Source organism: Schistocerca americana, chromosome 7 (assembly GCF_021461395.2).
Source record: "Schistocerca americana isolate TAMUIC-IGC-003095 chromosome 7, iqSchAmer2.1, whole genome shotgun sequence".
Taxonomy (NCBI): domain Eukaryota; kingdom Metazoa; phylum Arthropoda; class Insecta; order Orthoptera; family Acrididae; genus Schistocerca; species Schistocerca americana.
In genome coordinates this window covers 355,150,289-355,168,406 of record NC_060125.1, presented here as the reverse complement: position 1 = coordinate 355,168,406, position 18,118 = coordinate 355,150,289, and the positions used below count along the sequence as shown (strand labels likewise).

General features: G+C 43.6%; 1 protein-coding gene across 1 annotated transcript in view; it reads right to left on the bottom strand.

The window, feature by feature from the left end:
* Positions 1–18,118, bottom strand: part of LOC124622546 (nose resistant to fluoxetine protein 6-like) — a 381,634-nt gene that overhangs the window by 115,486 nt on the left and 248,030 nt on the right. Inside the window, exon 7 of the mRNA XM_047148283.1 lies at positions 1,596–1,777. Within this exon, the coding sequence (XP_047004239.1) occupies positions 1,596–1,777 (182 nt within the window). The remainder of the gene's footprint in view (positions 1–1,595; positions 1,778–18,118) is intronic.

The following is an 18,118-nucleotide window of genomic DNA, read 5'->3' as shown; positions in this document are numbered from 1 at the left end:
CACCCGCCACAGTTCACTTTTTAACTCCATTCACTTCACTAATAGTTTCCTTTATCATACATTCTCCCACTCTCTTCATTAGTTGCGTAGCTAGCTGGCATATAAACTTACGGCGGTGTGTATCGGCTTCATGTCTCCCTTTGTTGTTTAGTGCGTTTGCTATGTTGTTCATAGTATCTTACCCGCATTCCTCAAACATTATTAAATCGTCTTCTGCATTACCCCTGTTTGATTTTGCAACCATGAACCTATACTGCCCTAACCTTAAGAATATATCACCATTTGTTTCTTGCCTCAGCTATATCCCTGCTTTCGCACTTAACACTGTGCAGACTGTTGTATTGAATTTTATTGGTACTGAATCACTGTACATGTGTCAGAGACTTTTTGCTCTTGGTGACAGGCCGTACTTCTATGTCGCGTTTGTTGGGTAGAATGTACTAATGCGATTTGTATTTTATAGAGGGATGTCCGTGTATTAGCGGCACGTGATCTTCGAGAAATGAATGACTGTCACGATGTGTGTTTGGATTAATGAGACGAAATCGTTCAGATAAATGTAATCTGTGCTCCGTATTTGATGACTTCTTTGCTAAAATACGACTGACACAGACCTTCCCTGAAACTGACAGAACAGGCCCTACTATTAATTATAGTTTATGAGCTCACTCCTTATATAGCCTGTTCGCTAAAGAGAAGGATCAGAATTATATCCAGCAAGAGGTTATAAAGGGAGGATCTTAAAACCACTGAATTTCCTCATCTTTGAAGGCTTCCTACGTTCTTGTAAAAATCAAGGTACACAAAGATTTTCACATGTGAACGCCACAAAATATCATATCAGGTAGCTTCATTTATATGAAACCACTCACAGAAGCAACAAGAGGAAAATTACCTAACTGTAGGAAATGTAGCATACAAATTCTATCCACTGGAAGCACCACTGAACGCTTTCTGATATTAGGCTATGCATCCGGACATACACAGTTTCAATCACAAGAGATACTTGTGCCTTTGTCCAGTGTTTAAAACATAAGTGTGATATGACGGATTCAGGGAAGCACTGAACCCAACCATTGCTCTATTACTCAGAAGACATAAGCTGACAGGTTCCTCGACATTCTAAGGTCTGCAGCATAAATCAGTTATCAGACGTCCTTGTTAAATGTTCCAGTGGATCTCCAAAGACTGCTTACAAAGAGAACAGGATTCTTTCACTACGAATGAGCATCCGTTTCGGAAATATTATTCTTCTACTAACCACAGAATTCCTACGAAAGAAGATGTTGTAATGGAGAATATTATACAGTTTGTTGTAGACAGCATGTAGTCAAAACAGATAACAACGTGTTTTTTTTCATATACACTAATTTCCTCATTTCTTCCAGTGGGCATACTGTATGAATTTTAGAATCTCATACAGAAAGACATGGTGTTATTACCATATCAGATCTCCACAAACCAGTGCAAACTAGCTGACGGGCCTGGTATACGGTGAACAGAAGACTTGTGTATTCTCGCAACCACTCTACAGCGAACGATTCTTCAGCTCCATACCCAAAAAGCCACAAATCATAGGCTTTGTTTGTACTCACCGACGGAAGCGTGTGATTCGAGTTGGCAGCCGGTGTGTCGACGACCACAGAGTTGGTGTGGAACATCATTACCCAAGCCATGCTGAGGAATTTGAGACCGTGCAAGCTGGTGAATCCTGCTCGACTTGTGGACATGATGGCACACCAATTTTTGCGCGCCGAGAAAGCTAACCAAGAACTATCTGGAACAGAAATCACCAGTTACCTGTCTTTGGATCTTCAGTATTACAGAGATATATTTCACTATTACTTTACGAGTCGTTCGCAACTCAATGTTCTTAAGCCCTTTGTCCTTACATGCAAAATAATGCCAAATTGTTTTGACACCTATGCATATCAAGAAACAATCGATGTTGGAACTAAAGTGTAGGGGTACATATTTGTTTATGTACGTGGTGTCTGTTCTTTCAGATTGCTTCGCTATAAGCGATTCGCCTTGATTGAAAGAACTGACACCATACATGACCCCGTAGCCTTTTATACGGGGTGGACAGAAACAGACCGAAAACCTTGTAAGGATGTTGTAGGTAGTTTGTGCTGACAAATAACTGTTAAGAAAAAATTTCTATATGTTGCTCTGTTTCCGAGTTACCTAGCGTTAAAGTTAGCCACTCAGACCGCTGAACATGCAAATTCAATCGGCACGTGAGATACAATTAGTGTCAGTTGTTCTCATAGCATTTGCGCATATAATAGCGCACGAGACTGCTTAGCCTCGATCGGGTTTGAGCCTAACTACCGCCCCATGTTCATCTTCTGAATCACTCTCTTTTACGTTTTAAGAAGCCAAACTAAGAACACGTAGGCCGACATCGTCTCTGGTAGGGCGCTTGAATGCAGAGGCGTACATATTCCGCTCTTAGCCTGCCCATACTTGCCTGTTAGCCAGGAAAGCAAGCCGCCGCACGTTATCAGCATAACGGGCAGGCTGCTTTATTCCCATACAAGCCAAGCTACGCCCAACCCAAGCAGGGTAAAGGAATCTTGCTTGCCTGCCCGTCCTCCCGCTGATTCCTGTACGCTTTCATTGTACCATTATGAGTAAGGTTCGGAAGTTGATAAAATGTCTTTTCTTACCTGGGTATCGCAAGATGAGGCTCAATGAAATATAATATTCATTTTAGGTCATTGTAGACCAGAAAATGGTGAATTTTATTTGTTCTTTTTCCTTTTCGGCGTCTATCGGGATTATATATTAATTTCGATATGAATAGTTTTCTCTGTAACCTCACTCTCTTTCTTCTTCTTCGTCTTCTTCTTCTTCGTCTTCTTCTTCTTGCGTTACGGCCTCTGTAGGACCACTGGTAACCCCTTCGTGGACTCCATTTTCCTCTTCTTCTCCCAGAACCTCTTCATTCTTTCTCTTCTTCTCTCCTGCTCTTCCTCCGAGATCTTCAGTTTCCGTTTCTCCTGGCGGCTCCACTGGTGACATTCTAATCTTTTCCTGTATTCTTCTCTGTCATTTGTCGGCGTACATTTGTTCCTCCAATTTTACTTTCCTTCGACCTTGATCCCCAATTTCAACCAGTCCTTCCGAAGTTCAACAACCCACTTGGTTCCTGTCTTTCCCCTTGTCCTCCCTGTTGTTTCCCACACTCTCTTTGTCATTCTGTCCATACTCATCTTAACTACATGCCCAGCAAACCTTGCCCTTTTGAGTCTGATTTCCCCGGATATTGTTCTCATGTTGCGGTACAATTCTGCACTAGGTCTTCGCATCCACCTCTCTCCACCTCTTTTGGAACCTAGTATTTTTCTCACTATTTTTATCTCTTCTTTCTCTAGTTGTTCTACCTCATTTGTCCCTAGTGTCATTGTCTCAGCAGCATATAATACTGCATTCCTCACTGTTGCCTTGTAGTGGCTTATCTTTCCCTCTGTGGATATATTCGTTTTATTGTATATCTCTCTCGTCATGCAGAAGGCTGACCTCATCTTCTTTATCCTCTCTGTTATTCCCTACTTGCTCCTGTTCGTTCCTGTTATAAATTCTCCCAGATATTTAAATTTGTTCACCATTTGCACAGTGCCTTCCGGTGTTTCCCAGTCTGCAGTGGTGTTTAATGTCTTTGTCTTGTTATAGGAGATCCTCAGTCCCACCTTTCTGGCCTACCTTACTTAAGTTGTCGATTTGTGTCGTTGCGTCTTCTTCCGGCTCACTTACTATTGCTATGTCATCTGCAAAGGCTAGGCAGTCCACTTGAGCCCTGTTGTTCTTTTTGTCCCCCACATGGGTCTTTGGTATTCCCATTTCCTCGTTTATTACTCTCCAGAGCCTGATTACTTCGTCCAGTGCTATACTGAACAAGAATGGTGACAATCTATCTCCCTGTTTAACACCAGTCTTGATCTCAAATTCTTGTGACAGTGCTCCTCTGAATCTCACCCTTGCTTTTGTGTCTGTCAGAATTTCTTTTATATGTTCTTGTGCAGTTCCATCAAATCCTCTGTTCTTCAGGATCCTAACAAGAGTCTGTCTGTCGATGGAGTCATATGCCTCTGTGAAGTCCACGAAGGTTATTACTATCTTTTTGTTTTTTAAGGCCATATGTTCTATCAGTTGCTTCAGGATAAATATCTGTTCTACACAACATCTTCCCTTCCTGAATCCCGCTTGGTAGTCGCCAACTGTACTTTCTACCTGTTCTTCTACTCTCTTGAGCAATAGTTTTGACAGCACCTTGTATCCGACCTCTAGTAGCGATATTCCTCTGTAGTTGTTTGCATCTCTCTTGTCCTCCTTCTTGTGTATTGGTACTACAATTGCATTCTTCCATCCTTCTGGCAACTTCTTTGTTCTGCAGATCTAGTGAATTATGTTGGTCATGTTGTCTATTGCTTTGTTGCCTCCCCACTTTATCATCTCGGCTGCTATGCCATCTTCTCCATTGCCTTATTATTCTTCAGATCGCTTATGGCATGTTCGACTTCATCCCTGATTGGAGGGCGTGGCTCTCTCTCTTCTGTGTCAGTCCCCAGTTCCAGCTCTTCTTCAGGTGGTTCACAGTTCAGCAGGTCGTGAAAGTGCTCTGCAAAAATCCGACAGCTCTCCTTCGCACTGACAGCTAGCTCCCCTTTCTTATCTCTTATAAACAGTTCTCTACCCTTGTATCCAATCCGACTCTTTTTGAATTTCCCGAAAAAGTGTCTGCTGTTGTTTTTCCTGAAGTTGGTCTCAATCTCGTCCAGTTCCTGCTTCATCTTCTGTCTTCTGGTCCATCTTATTGTTCGGGCCGCTTCCTTTCTGGCTCCTGAGAAAACTTACCATTTTTCCGGGTCCTTCTTGCTGCTCCAGTCTTTCCAGGCTCTCCTGCGAGTCTCTACCGCTTCCTCACTTTCCTTGTTCCACCACCAGTGCTTCCATTTCTTTTCTTCACTCTCTTTCGAGTAGTACCGGTTACTCTCAATTCTAGCCGTCTTTAGCTCTATTCTGATACATTTTTTCTGTAGTAAGTAGAACCATATCTGAAAGTCAAGATCCTTTGCACTTGAGAACCTGAAGTCTATTATACAGCAATGGCAACTAAAGTAAGCTTTTTGAAATCTTATTTCTGTAACCTTAGTGTTTATCAGGCAGATATGACCCCAGTTCTACCAATTTTGATTACCTTTTCCAGGTTTCCCTGAATTCTTTTTAAGTGGCCAAAATTGTTCATTCTGAATTCCCCAAATGCATTTTAGCAAACAAGAAGTTCATTTTTCATATCATGTTAATCTAAAAAGTACATGTTTGGAAGAAGAAGCTTTTTTCCGTAGTAAGCTTTCTGCACTGCACTGCATACCACCAGAGAGTTGTTTTTAATATCCACTGAGCCATGTTTTTTTCCTACCGAAATCAACGTTTGCAGTAAACGTACAAAGCCCATAAAGTGATAATTGGCCCCATTTGCTTAGTACACATTACCATGCACTTGTCAGCCACTGCGTCTTTGTCCTCCACCAAAATGTCGAATTTACGAACATGTCGTAACATGCTATACGTTCCCGAAAGAGTGTTTAGTAACTTTTTACACAATTTGCGTTGCGACACTCCTTTCGATATATTTGAAGCTGCCTCATAAACTTACGAAACCTCCCCTTGCTGGCCTTGGGCTCTGTTTCTTGAATGGTATATATATACTCCAATTCTTAATTTCTTCTCATTGTTCTTTAGGTTTGATTTGTTAATTTTTGTGCTCCCACCGTTATGATAAATGAGCTGCAGTGAAACTCCTGGGTGTTGTGTGCTGTCCTTAGGTTAGTTAGGTTTAAGTAGTTCTAAGTTCTAGGGGACTTGTGACCACAGCAGTTGAGTCCCATGGTGCTCAGAGCCATTTGAACCATTTTTTTTGAAACTCCTAAGCAAACATAGTCACGATGGCTTGACAGTGCAAACTGTTGTCAAGTGCAGCAGGTTCAACGGATCCCGTGAAACTTGACAGGGTTGCAGAAACCCATGTTGGCCTGCTTTAACCTCAGTGCTTCAGTAGACATGCACTCTTGAGTCTCCGTTGCGACAGGTTCGGTTAGTTATTGGTTGCGGCGGAGCAAGGAGGAGGAGGAGATTAGTGTTTAACGTCCCGTCGACAACGAGGCCATTAGAGACGGAGCGCAAGCTCGGGTGAGGGAAGGATGGGGAAGGAAATCGGCCGTGCCCTTTCAAAGGAACCATCCCGACATTAGCCTGAAGCGGCGGAGCTAGGGGCAGGCGTTCTAGATAAAGAATTTGTACACGTCTGCCTGAATTTTCGCCCGCTACTGACTTATTGGCTAACTTCAGTGCTAATTAAGTCGGAAACGAAATGTATCGAATTTTTTGTTAACAATTATTTCTCAGCTCATCCTACACTGCAACACCCTTACTAGCTTTTCAGATGTATAGATGACGAAATGGAAATTCTGACACTAGCCGCCATCTGCCATCGAAACAAATTCAATTGCGACAAGTGAAAATTTGTGCCGGATCGGGACTCGAACCCGGATATCCGGTTCCACTGGAGCGGTCAACTAAATCTCTTGAACTATCCGAGCACGCTTTTCGTCAAACCGGAATTCCCAACTTGCCGCTCACTACATACGTAGCGTCCCATGTCCAGTGCCCTCGCAGCCACGCTGATTACCGCAAAAGATAGGACGGGGAGCGGGTTTGCACTGGGTGATCATTGTTGTCGCAAGGCGCACGTATTTTTAAGTGTTGCGTCTGTTCTTTCGGACATTGCTGGTGGGTGGAGAGACCTTCAGAATGTGTTGACCAAATCAAGAGACGAACACTCTATGCATCGTTATGGGTCGAGGCAGTAAGGCAATGTATGGCCTTGTGTTATTTTGTTGAAAGCTAACGTCAGAGGTTCCTTGTAAACTGGATACGGCGGCCGACCTTAACACGCCACAAATGTAGCCGCTGCTGTATAAATTATCAGCAATGTGAACTGGAGGCTGTCATATTGTGTACCAAATGGAATCCCATACCATTATACTAAGCGGTAGGATTTTACCGCATTGACGGATGCAACGTCGTGACGTCCGATCTCCTGGGAGCCTCCAAATATAGATGTGATCCCTGTGATGCCATACATAGAATCGGATGCAACTCCAGCGTCCAATGTTGTGGTTGGGTACACCACTTTCGGCGTACCTCTGTCTCTCTCCGCTGTTGTGTCAAGATGTCACGTAACTAAACCTACCTATAATGGTTGGTTGATTGATTTGGGAGAGGGCACTACAAGAGCGAGGTCATAGGTGTCATCGGATGAGGGAAGGATGGGGAAGGAAATCCGCCGTACCATTTCAAAGGAACCATCCCGGCATTTGCCTCAAACGTTGTAGGGAAACCACTGAAAACGTAAATCAGGTTGGCTGGACGCGGGTTTGAACTGTCATCCTCCCGAATGCGCGTCCAGTACGCTAACCACTGCACCAAATCGCTTGGTTTACCTGTTATCGAATATGGCTTGGTAGTTTCACAGTTTTGCTGAAGCACTATTAGAAAGTGTTGTTGCAAGATCTATCATAGCCAGATGCGCCTTTAAGGTCGATGATGGAAATTCACCAATCTTTAATTACGTCATTAAGATCCTACCGGTGATGACTAAATCTCTCTGTTGTGTACATAGTTCCGCATAGTCAGCGCGTACACAACTTTCCCCCTAGAGCGCGCCCTGCTAAGCACGACAGCACAGGCGCAGCGCTCGTCCGTCTCTGCACTACAAGATGGCGCTGCCATAGAGACGGACCAAATTCTGCTTCCGACGATCCACTTATTAATATGTAACGCAGCCAATGAGATTGCTGCTAACATAGAACCTTTCCTCCTCGCGGATCACACTCGCGCAGTGATACATGAACGCGCGAGGTATTATAACGAGTGTACAGACCTCCGATTAGTCTGTCTGCATTTGTCTGCATCAGTCTGTACCAGTCTGCATTAGTCTGTACAAGTCTGTACGAGTTCTACATTTGTCTGTACCTGTCTATAGTCAAATTTCAGTCTGCACCTAATACGATTACCATATTCCTGTACATAGCTATGAAGATAAATGTATAGACACTTTTGTCAAGTATCAGAGATATATGTGAGAATAAGATTAACGTACCAATACCAAAGGAACTTCAGATTGTCAATTGTAAACAACATTCAGAACCAAGTTAAGTAATTTTTATGCTTGTTATTATTTTAATAAATGTGTGTGAAAATTAATCAAGCTATGTTTAAAGTTGGTAACCGTCAATCTGCTACTCTAAGCGTGCAAGTGGCATTTCTATCGTCTGATCTAACGGAAGAAGATAAACACGCCACGATAAGACCACGAGACATATTGCTGACACTCGCCTACTTCGTTAGAGCGACAGGTCAAATAATCTGATGGTGTGTGTACTGAAGGTCTTACAGTACCCACACCACACTCTCACTGTCCCTCATGTTTACAAACAGGTAGTTAGTACGGACATATGTGGAGCTTAATAATTCTTATGCCTTCAGTAAGTAAAAGAGCACAAAGTACAGGCGAAATGATCAAAAGTTGCCTCAAGCACAATTTAGTAAATATAGCACACAACCACCAACATTCCTCAGCTGAACCTAAACCACACAATTTCACGGTTACAGCTCTTGTCTGTAACGTATATTCACTCAGTCGTGCTTAAACAACTCTAAATTTTAGCACTGACGTGTCCCGAGACTAAACCGAAAAAAGACAGAGACGAGATTAGCATTATGTGCAGCCAGTAACAAGCCTAAGGGAAAACTACAGAAAAACCGAGTGAAATGGCGTTAGATTTGGCCTTTTAAAGGCTCTCTCTATCGTGCTGTTCAACTTCTTCAATCTGTAACAATCTATAAATTCCACAGGTAAGAATGTTTATTTTCTACTGGCTGACACCACGCGTATAAACAAATATGTACCCCTACACTTTAGTTCCAACATATATATTAACTGTTATGAGAAGCAACTAATAATGTATGTAGTAGTTATTTATGCCTACACAATGATAATCCCAGGATTATGACCATGGGATCCATCTTGTATATTAAAATTTAGTTATTGAAAAATTGGTAATTTGTATTAGGGACTCTTTCTCATTAATATCGTTGTCGACTGATTCAGAAAACTCAGGCAGTCAAAGGTATATTAACAGATACCGGAAATTAACAGTGATTTGGCTATAATTGACGCTGAAAATTAGGATTAGGTGACATCTTCAACTAACAATATCTTTTGAACTAATTAACTTTCGTCTAATTTAAATACGTCACTGAGAAGAGAAAAATAGTTCTCTAATTTGAAAGTGCGCTTTCCTTCCGAGATTACCTGTTAGGTCAGAAGATTTTACCTACGGCTGGATGTACGAAGTTTTTAATTTGCAATAACGTTGGACTGCCATCAATTCTGAGGAAAGTAATTAGCTCATTGCAATCAGAACAACTAACTGAACGTTCTGAATAACAAATTTCTGTGTATGTATGGGGGTGGGGGTGTTTATACAGTCTTGATAAAGCCGGACATGGTGGCCGAGCGGTTCTAGGCGCTCAGTCCGGAACCGCGCGACTGCTAGGGTCGCAGGTTCGAATCCTGCCTCGGGCATGGATGTGTGTGATGTCCTTAGGTTAGTTAGGTTTAAGTAGTTCTAGGGGACTGATGACCACAAATGTTAAGTCCCATAGTGCTCAGAGCCATTTGAACCAAGTCTTGATAAATACCATCTGATTGACGTAGGAACTTGAACATAGGAATTCTTAAAACAAAATTAGAGAAAATTTTATACAGGTATTAATACATGAAACAGGACTGCGTTCACAGTAGGACGTTGGGTGGCAACTTGCTTTGTCACAAAGGAAAGCTGTGACGACGGTTGCCTTGGGGAAAACCGTGGTTCTACAGACGTCTTCTTACTGCCAATTTGGATACATGTCTTCTGCAAAGAATACCCGCTTTCTGACTAAAGATAAGTAGCGTGAATGCTCGATCCTGCACGGCCAAACCAACAATATGTTGGCCCTTCCGACCGCTAGTCGGATAGGACCACTGGCATCCTACACGGCGTTGAGCATCTCTTCCTTATTCGTATGATAGTCATGGGATACCTACTACGAGAGCAGCAATATCACGGAACCATAAACCGCAATCTCAGTACGTCATATTATTTCCGCTGCCGAATTCCGACACATGGTGGTGCATATTCTTTCCACTCACAAAGAGTCAATATTCAAATGCGTTTTCTGAATTTGAAACCTGCTACGCCATCTCTCATTGTACAATGTATAAGGGCCAATCAAGTAGATACCATTTAAGCGCTGTACAGTCCAGAATCGGTATGCCAGTCAGGAAAAATTATCCCTATTACGCACCAGGTTGAAGATATCGATTTGGTAAAACACAGTGACCTGCTGCGTGAAGAAGTTTTTGACTGCCATCTGCAAATCCTCGTCCGGCAGAAATCGTCGACCCTTAAAGGCATTTTGCAACGGGCCGAAGGCGTGATAATGGCATTGGGAGAGATTAGGATTATAGGCTGGGTGCTCTAGTGTGTCCCACTTCAGTTGGCTAAATTTCTACGTTACGAAATTTGTGATATGAGGACGTACACTATTATTAAACAGCAGCACCCCTTGTCGCACCATTCCACAATGGTGATTTTCGGCAGGTATGCTGCCCTATACACATTCTTCAGTCTCCGATTGACATCAGCCGGTTTTTTGCCCTTCTGCGGCCAAGAAAAGAATAACGGCACGTTGGTCCTAGTTGGAAGGATTTCATAATAACGTCGCTATAGTTCACGTTTTTTCATTTACTGCCCGGACGTCAGAAAGATACGACTGCCAGACTAGTCCCTTGTGTGTACTGTATGTCGGTGCTTCTATACTCGCAACAGAGTCGTGGTGCGTTCCATATATGCTGTAGCAACGCCCTCAGACGGAACCTGTTTTATCGCTCCTTGTAGATAGCGTTACTCCTGTCTACTTTGTGCTACTTGTGTTGAAATACATGACGTGAATATACTATCCTGCAGGGCCGAGGATAGAGCCAATGTTATGTCCTCTTTGGCGCGCTAGCTATACAGGGCGGTTAAGAACCTGCATGGCGTTGATTATTACCTCAAAGAACCCATTAGTTTGTTATTTTCTCACTGACAAACGCGAGCACAATATCATGGAGGAATACAATGTCGTCTTGGTAGTTCATGATGCTACCGCTGCTGAATTCCGACATGAGCTGGTAGACACACTGACGGAAGAAAGTTGCAATACCAAAAAGTAATTAATTTAGAGTACTGAAATTTCAGGAACGTATTTGTCTAGGTAAAATGTTTAAGTGACTAACATTGCAAGATCTAAGGTTAATGTAAGCGCGAGATGGGCCACTGCAAATGTGAAATGCTGATACATCCATAACCGGTGTAACCGCCAGGATGGCAAATGCAACCAAGAAAATGTAAATGCATTGTGTTGTGCAGGTGTCGGATGTCAGTTTGTGGAATGGGGATCAACGCCTGTAGCACTTCGTCGGTCAATACAGGGAGCGTTAATTCCGTTTGTGGGTGATGCTGGAGTTATCCTCCGATGATGTCTCATATGTGTTCCATTGGAGACAGATGTGGAGATCGAGCAGGCCAAGACAACATGTCGATGCCCTTTAGAGCACACTGGGCTACAACAACAGTATGTGCGTGAGTGTTATCATGTTAGAAAACACCCCCTGGAATGCTGTTACTGAATGGCAGCACAACAGGTCAAATCACTAGACTGACGTACAAATTTGCAATCATGATGCGTGGGATAACCACGAGGGTGCTCGTGCTGTCATACCATTACTGTAGGTGTCGGTCCAGTGTATCTAGCATGCAGACAGGTTAGTTGCCAGCCCTCAATTGGCCTCCTTCCAACCAAGACACGGTCATCACTGACACCGAGGCAGAACCCACTTTCATCAGGTAACACAATAGACTTCCAACCTGCCCCCGAATGAATTATCACTTGACACCACTGAAGTCGTAAATGACGGTGGCTTGAGGTCAGTGGAATGTCCGCTACAGGGCATCTGGCTCGGTGCAGTCCGTGAAGTAACATTCTATTGAGCACCGCTGCCAAAAATAATGTACAATGGCTACATTCCCGCTGCCTGCAGTATCTCAGGAGGAACAAACAGCTTCTCGTAGCCCTATTACATGACCACGTTCAAACTCAGTGAGGTGTTGATAATGGGGTCTTTGTCGCCCTAAAGGCGTTCTTGACTAACATCAACTCAACACGTCCAATCTCAAAGGTAACCAACGCTTACGATAGTTAGAGCGTGTAATTAAAAGAAACCTGATTGCTTGCTTAGAGTGGCGCTGATAGGATCACTCTTATGCGACTGACGCGAAATTTGAATAGATATCATCTTTCAGATGTAGAAACATGCACATCTGCTTCTTATTATTGCCATTTGTTCCCGTCAGTTTATATCTTCTTCTCGCAAACAATCATTATTCAAATGCTATTTCTCAAATTGATTCCCGCTGAGTAAGCTCTCCTTTTATATGGAATGTAGAAAGCGTTGCAGCTTTCCTGCTGTCCAATTTGTGTTGTTGCTCTAAAATTCTAATCCCTTTCATTTCTAAGCAGTTGGTAGACTTTCACGCTGATCTGACGTCTGTTGTACGCCCGTTTCACGATGTGCTAATTTCAAGTGTTTAACGAAAACGAAAAATCGTTAAAACAACTCAGGTGCAACCATTTTCGAGCATTGGTCGTTATCCAGCGACATCAAACATCTAGGATGTATGTATGTGTTTTTATAACAGTCCACAAATCTTGTTCTTCCAAACAAGGTGGAAGTAACGGCCCATATTAGTAGCTTAACACACCGTCCACTCACAGTGATGCGACCACTTGCCAAAAGAGTGAATAACCATCTTTTGCAGGACAGACTGCTGCTGGACGTGCAGGAAGAGAATCTATGAGATTCTGGACCCTACTAACAGGGATGTAGAGCTATGCTGTTTCCAATGCCGTGACCAGCTGGCCTAAGTTTCACGCCTAAGATCCAGGGCGCGAACAGTCTGACCGAGATGGTTCCGCAGATTCTCGATTGGTTTCAAATCCAGTGTGTTTGGCGACCCTACTGAAGGTCTTCGAGTCAAGCACGTACACTGCGTACTGTGTGACACATTGCATTGTCCTGCTGCAAGATGACATCGAGCCGAGGTGAACAAACTATATGTGGGTGTGGACATGGTTTCAGAGGATAGATGCACACTTATGTTCATCCCTCGTGCCTTCCAGAATACCACGAAAACATTCCCCAGACCATAATGCTCTATCCTCCAACTTGGACCCTTTGCTTTCAGACGTTTCACGCTGTACACGCCAACGACCATATGTCTGACAGGGTAAAGAACGATTGATCTTAAAAGACAACCTGTCACCAGTCAGCAGCTGTGGCACTGGCGTGCAAATTCCAGCCTTCGTCGCCGATGTACGGCATTCAGAAAGGGTGCACGAACCAGGTGCCTGCTGCGAAGGCCCATACGCAGCTACAATCGTTTAATCGTCATTGAGGATACACTGCTGGTAGCGCCTTAGTTCATTTGAGCTGTCAGTTGTTCAACAGTTCCAAGTCTACTCTCCGGTACACATCTCCACAGCAGTCTTTCATCTACGTCATTTATGGCCCGTGGTGCACCAGAGTGTCCTCGGGTCCGGTTTCGTATAGCGCCATTTTGCCACGCACGGTTTACTTCAACCACGGTGACACACGAACAGGATACAAACTTAGACATTTCGGAAATACTTCCACGCTTGTCCCAAAAGCCAATGATGATACCCTTTGGACTTCCGATAAATCGCTCCATTTGTGCATTACGACAACAACTGCACTGTTCATCCCCAACACGCTTTATACACTCTCCACTACTAGTACAGCCACCGGCTGTTTGTGCACGTTGACGTCGAACAAAGGCGGTAGCCACATTAATGTGCCTAGTCCGTGTATATCGTAACTACACGATGGTGTGCCGCATCAGTACTGATATCTCGACTGACGACGGCTTAAACCTGGGGACGGTCTGTATCCTCAGGGTACTGGCCGGCTGGCCACGGCGGGATGAACTCGAGCCACGCACAGTGGAAGTGTCCTGTAGCGTCGCGCTGCCGGGGAAAGCCACCGTCGCAGCCTGAGAACTTCAGTTTGCGTTCGTCACAGTTCACGCTGCTCACTCAAACTCTCCGTCGGATCAGTCAATGCATGACGATCCTTGCGCAACCTGGACTGGGTTTGTGTATGTTATTTGCGCTGACCATGCTACTGTGAACCGGTTTACGATGTGTCATTTCGGTCTATAACTGTACTAGCACTTTACATGTCACCCTGTCTATTCACGCTTATAGCGACTTTCTTTCTTTAAAATAAATCATGGCCAGGCACCAATATTTCAAACACAGTGAACGTTATTGGGTTTTGTGTGAACTTTGCGTGCCTTCCGAATGTATCACTTCTCTTAACAAGACGGCGGCTGCCGAAACAGGAATGGAAATTTTTTTTCTGTTTTGGCCCACGAGGACGAGGAAAAGCAGGGACTCTTCCTGTTTCCGTCTCATCTGCACCTCGCCTGTATGCGAGTGAGAGAAATAAATTTGAGTTTATCGTAACAGTTTGTATCAGTTGCCTCAACAGACAGCTGCGCGTGTTAAAGCGCCGCTTCGGGAATGGGGAGGTCCGCCAGCCCTGGTTGAATCTGCCCAGAGGATTAACGAGGAGGCTCGGTATACTGGCTATCCTGGATGCGGTTCTTAGGCAGTTTTTCACGTCCTACTAGGTGAACACTGGGCTCTTACCCAAATGCCGCCTCACGATTCGATAACATTTAGAAAACTTGTGCTCAGTTTCACACGAGTAACATTACACAGACAGTTGGGGTGCACATATTCCACCCCGTGGGATATGGGCGTGGCGACAAGAAGCGCATTCGGCTACCATATTTAGGTGAACTTACAGTGAGGTGACAAAGGTCGCGGGATAGTGATTCACACATACAGGTGCTGGAAGTATCGCATGCACAAGGTATAAAAGGTAATTACATTGGCGGAGCTGTCATCTGTACTCACATGATTCATGTGAAAATGTTTTCGGCGTGACTATGATCGCACAACAGGAATTAACGGACCTTGAACGCGAAATGGTAATTAGTGCTAGACACATGGGACGTTCCATTTCGGAAATCGTTAGAGAATCCAGTATTCTGCGTTCCAGAGTGCTAAGGGTGAGTTGAGACTATCACACTTCAGGCGTTACCTCTCACCATGGACAGCGCAGTTGCCGTCGGCCTTAACTTAACGACCGAGTGCAGTGGCATTTGCCTAGAGTTGTCGGTGCTAACAGACAAGCAACACTGCGAGAAGTAAACGCAGATGTCAGTGTGGGACGTACGACTAACCTATCCGTGAGGACAGTGTGGCGAAATTTCACGTTAATGGGCTATGGTAGCAGACGATCGACGCGAGTGCCTTGGCTAACAGGACGACATCGCCTGCAGCACCTCTCCTGGGCTCGTGACCGTATCGGTTGGATCCTAGACGAGTGGGAAAACGTGGCCTGTTCAGTTGAGTCCCGATTTCAGTTGGTAAGAGTGGATGATAGGGCTGGAGTGTGGCCTGAGCGGACGAAGCCATGGACAAGGCACTGTGCATGTTGTTGGTGTCTGCATAACGATGTGGGCTGTGTTTACTTGGAATGGACTGGGTCCTCTGGATGTTAGGCTATTGAGAGACCATTTGCATCCATTCATGGACGCTATGTTCCCAAACAACGATGGGATTTTTAAAGAAGACAATGCTCCACGGCTCCGCCCAACGAGTGTTCCCGATTGTTTTGAAGAACATTCTGGACAGTTTGAGCGAATGGTTTGTCCACCCAGATCATCCGACATGTATCCCATCGAACATTTACGGGACATAACCGAAATGTCAGTTCGTGCACAAAATCAACCACCGGCAACACTTTCGCAATTATGGACAGCTATAGAGGCAGCAAGGTTCATTGTTTCTGCAGCGGACATCCAACAACTTGTTGAGACCCTACCATGTCGAGGTGCTGCAGTACGCCTGGCAAAAGAAAGGCCGACACGTTATTAGGGTGTATCACATGAATTTAGTCACTCCAATGTATTTCAGAAAATGTAGTTGAAGACAGTTGTATCTTTGTAAGGTATTTTGTAACTGAAGAAGTGAAACATATTGATTTAATGAATTCATCGCATGTGTAAGTCATCTGCAGTGGGACGTCTGATGGACGAAATTGTATCAAGTTGTAGTTATCTCAGAGAAATTCCGCAAAAGAATGCGTATGCGCATGTCCAAGGCCTAAGCCAAGTCTTTAGAACAACCACTATACAATAGCTAGATACCACAAGCAGAGGTCAGACACGGTGAACACAGCACAGTGTCACAATGGCGGCAAGTATACGAGTATGAACCGCTATTTGCTAGTGCAAAGCAATTATCGGTGACGGCAGGAGGCCATTTGGATTGTGGCTTACCTTACTACAAGGCTCGTAAACGTGTAATTACTCCCGCACAGGACTGTTTTTAAGACAGATAAGCCCCTAGGCGGCATCCATGATGCGAGCTCTACCAGAGCAAGCGTTGTGATAACTAATCCACAAAAAAAGAATTTTAGAGCAGTCTTCGGATTAAAAGCCGAAAGTGTATTATTTAATTGTGTAAAATTTTTGTATGCAATTTATGATTCACTAGCGAACTTGGCAACGCTTCGCTATTGATAAGTGTGTGTGAGAAAGGGATTGAGTCCTAATCTGGGGCGTCCTTGAGAATTACGTCAGGACGCAACCTTCGGTACCTCGTTGCGATTTCGGCCCCTTTAAAGTTATGGAACTCTAAATCATAGTAAGATTTATAGAATATGAATGAAAAAGACTACTTTGTTACAGATTTTGTATCTATTGTCTTAAGACTTAAAATTTTTATTTTCCCACAATACAATCACAAAACTTCAGAATATACAACAGTTATCATTTTTGGGTTACAGTGCGGGAAAAGTATGAACGAGGTTTTGAGCTACCAGTTCGTGAAAGGGCAACATAATACTGACGATACGAAAAACACCCTGATTGCAACTTAATTCCAACTATTTGAATCCCTGCCCTTATGTTTTATTTGTTATTATTGATATCGAAGATTTGTTAGGGAACTAGAGTCGGTTCTTAAAATGAATGGGTAGACTGGTTGGTATCATTGGTATATGGGGGTCTGAGAGCGACCTCTCGCGATGCTGAACCTGTGGGGATAGTAGTTTCAGTGACATTACTTCTCATAGTTTGGATCATCAAATGGTTAGCATTGCAAAGTTTCGTGGAATTGAGACTGCGTAGTAGACTAATATTACTGGAACACTGACTTTAAAGCTCAAACTACGTGGCGGAAAGCCAGCTGTATTAAGTGAATTTATAAATTCTTGCCGATAATGAAGTGCATCTTCAGTGGTGACAACAGCACTGATCGACTGGTATTCCTTACGTTGTCCTATTACTTTCCCCAAAATGATATTGTTTATATCAGATGCAGAAATGTTTCGGGATGTAATGATCGTTCTTTCGCAAAAGCAATAGTATGGATTCTGTAAAATATAATTCACAGTAAAAAAATCTTCAGAAATTAGAAGATCAGTTGTTGGCTTAACGTTAAAAGTTTCTCATCGACTGGTGTATAACCATGCTCATGTGCTATTGTGCCACTTCCAAGAACGAGTAATTGCAATGGGTATCGAATGTTACCACCTTCAAAATGTGCTATGATGTTAATTCTTAAATTCAAATTAATAACGGATGTACATACTAGCTGACGATTGAAGACAGTCTTTGATAATATCAGTCCTTGTCCCTTTTACCGAAAACTCGTCAGCGAATACAAAAGTTAAGCCATTCATCAGTTCATGACATCATATAAGACATGTGAAAGTACGATCGATAGTTCAGGGCGAGCTCGATGTGTCGTGTTCATTCCTACCTAATATTAATTTCGCCTCTCAGAAAAACTTCCAGAGAGGACTGTA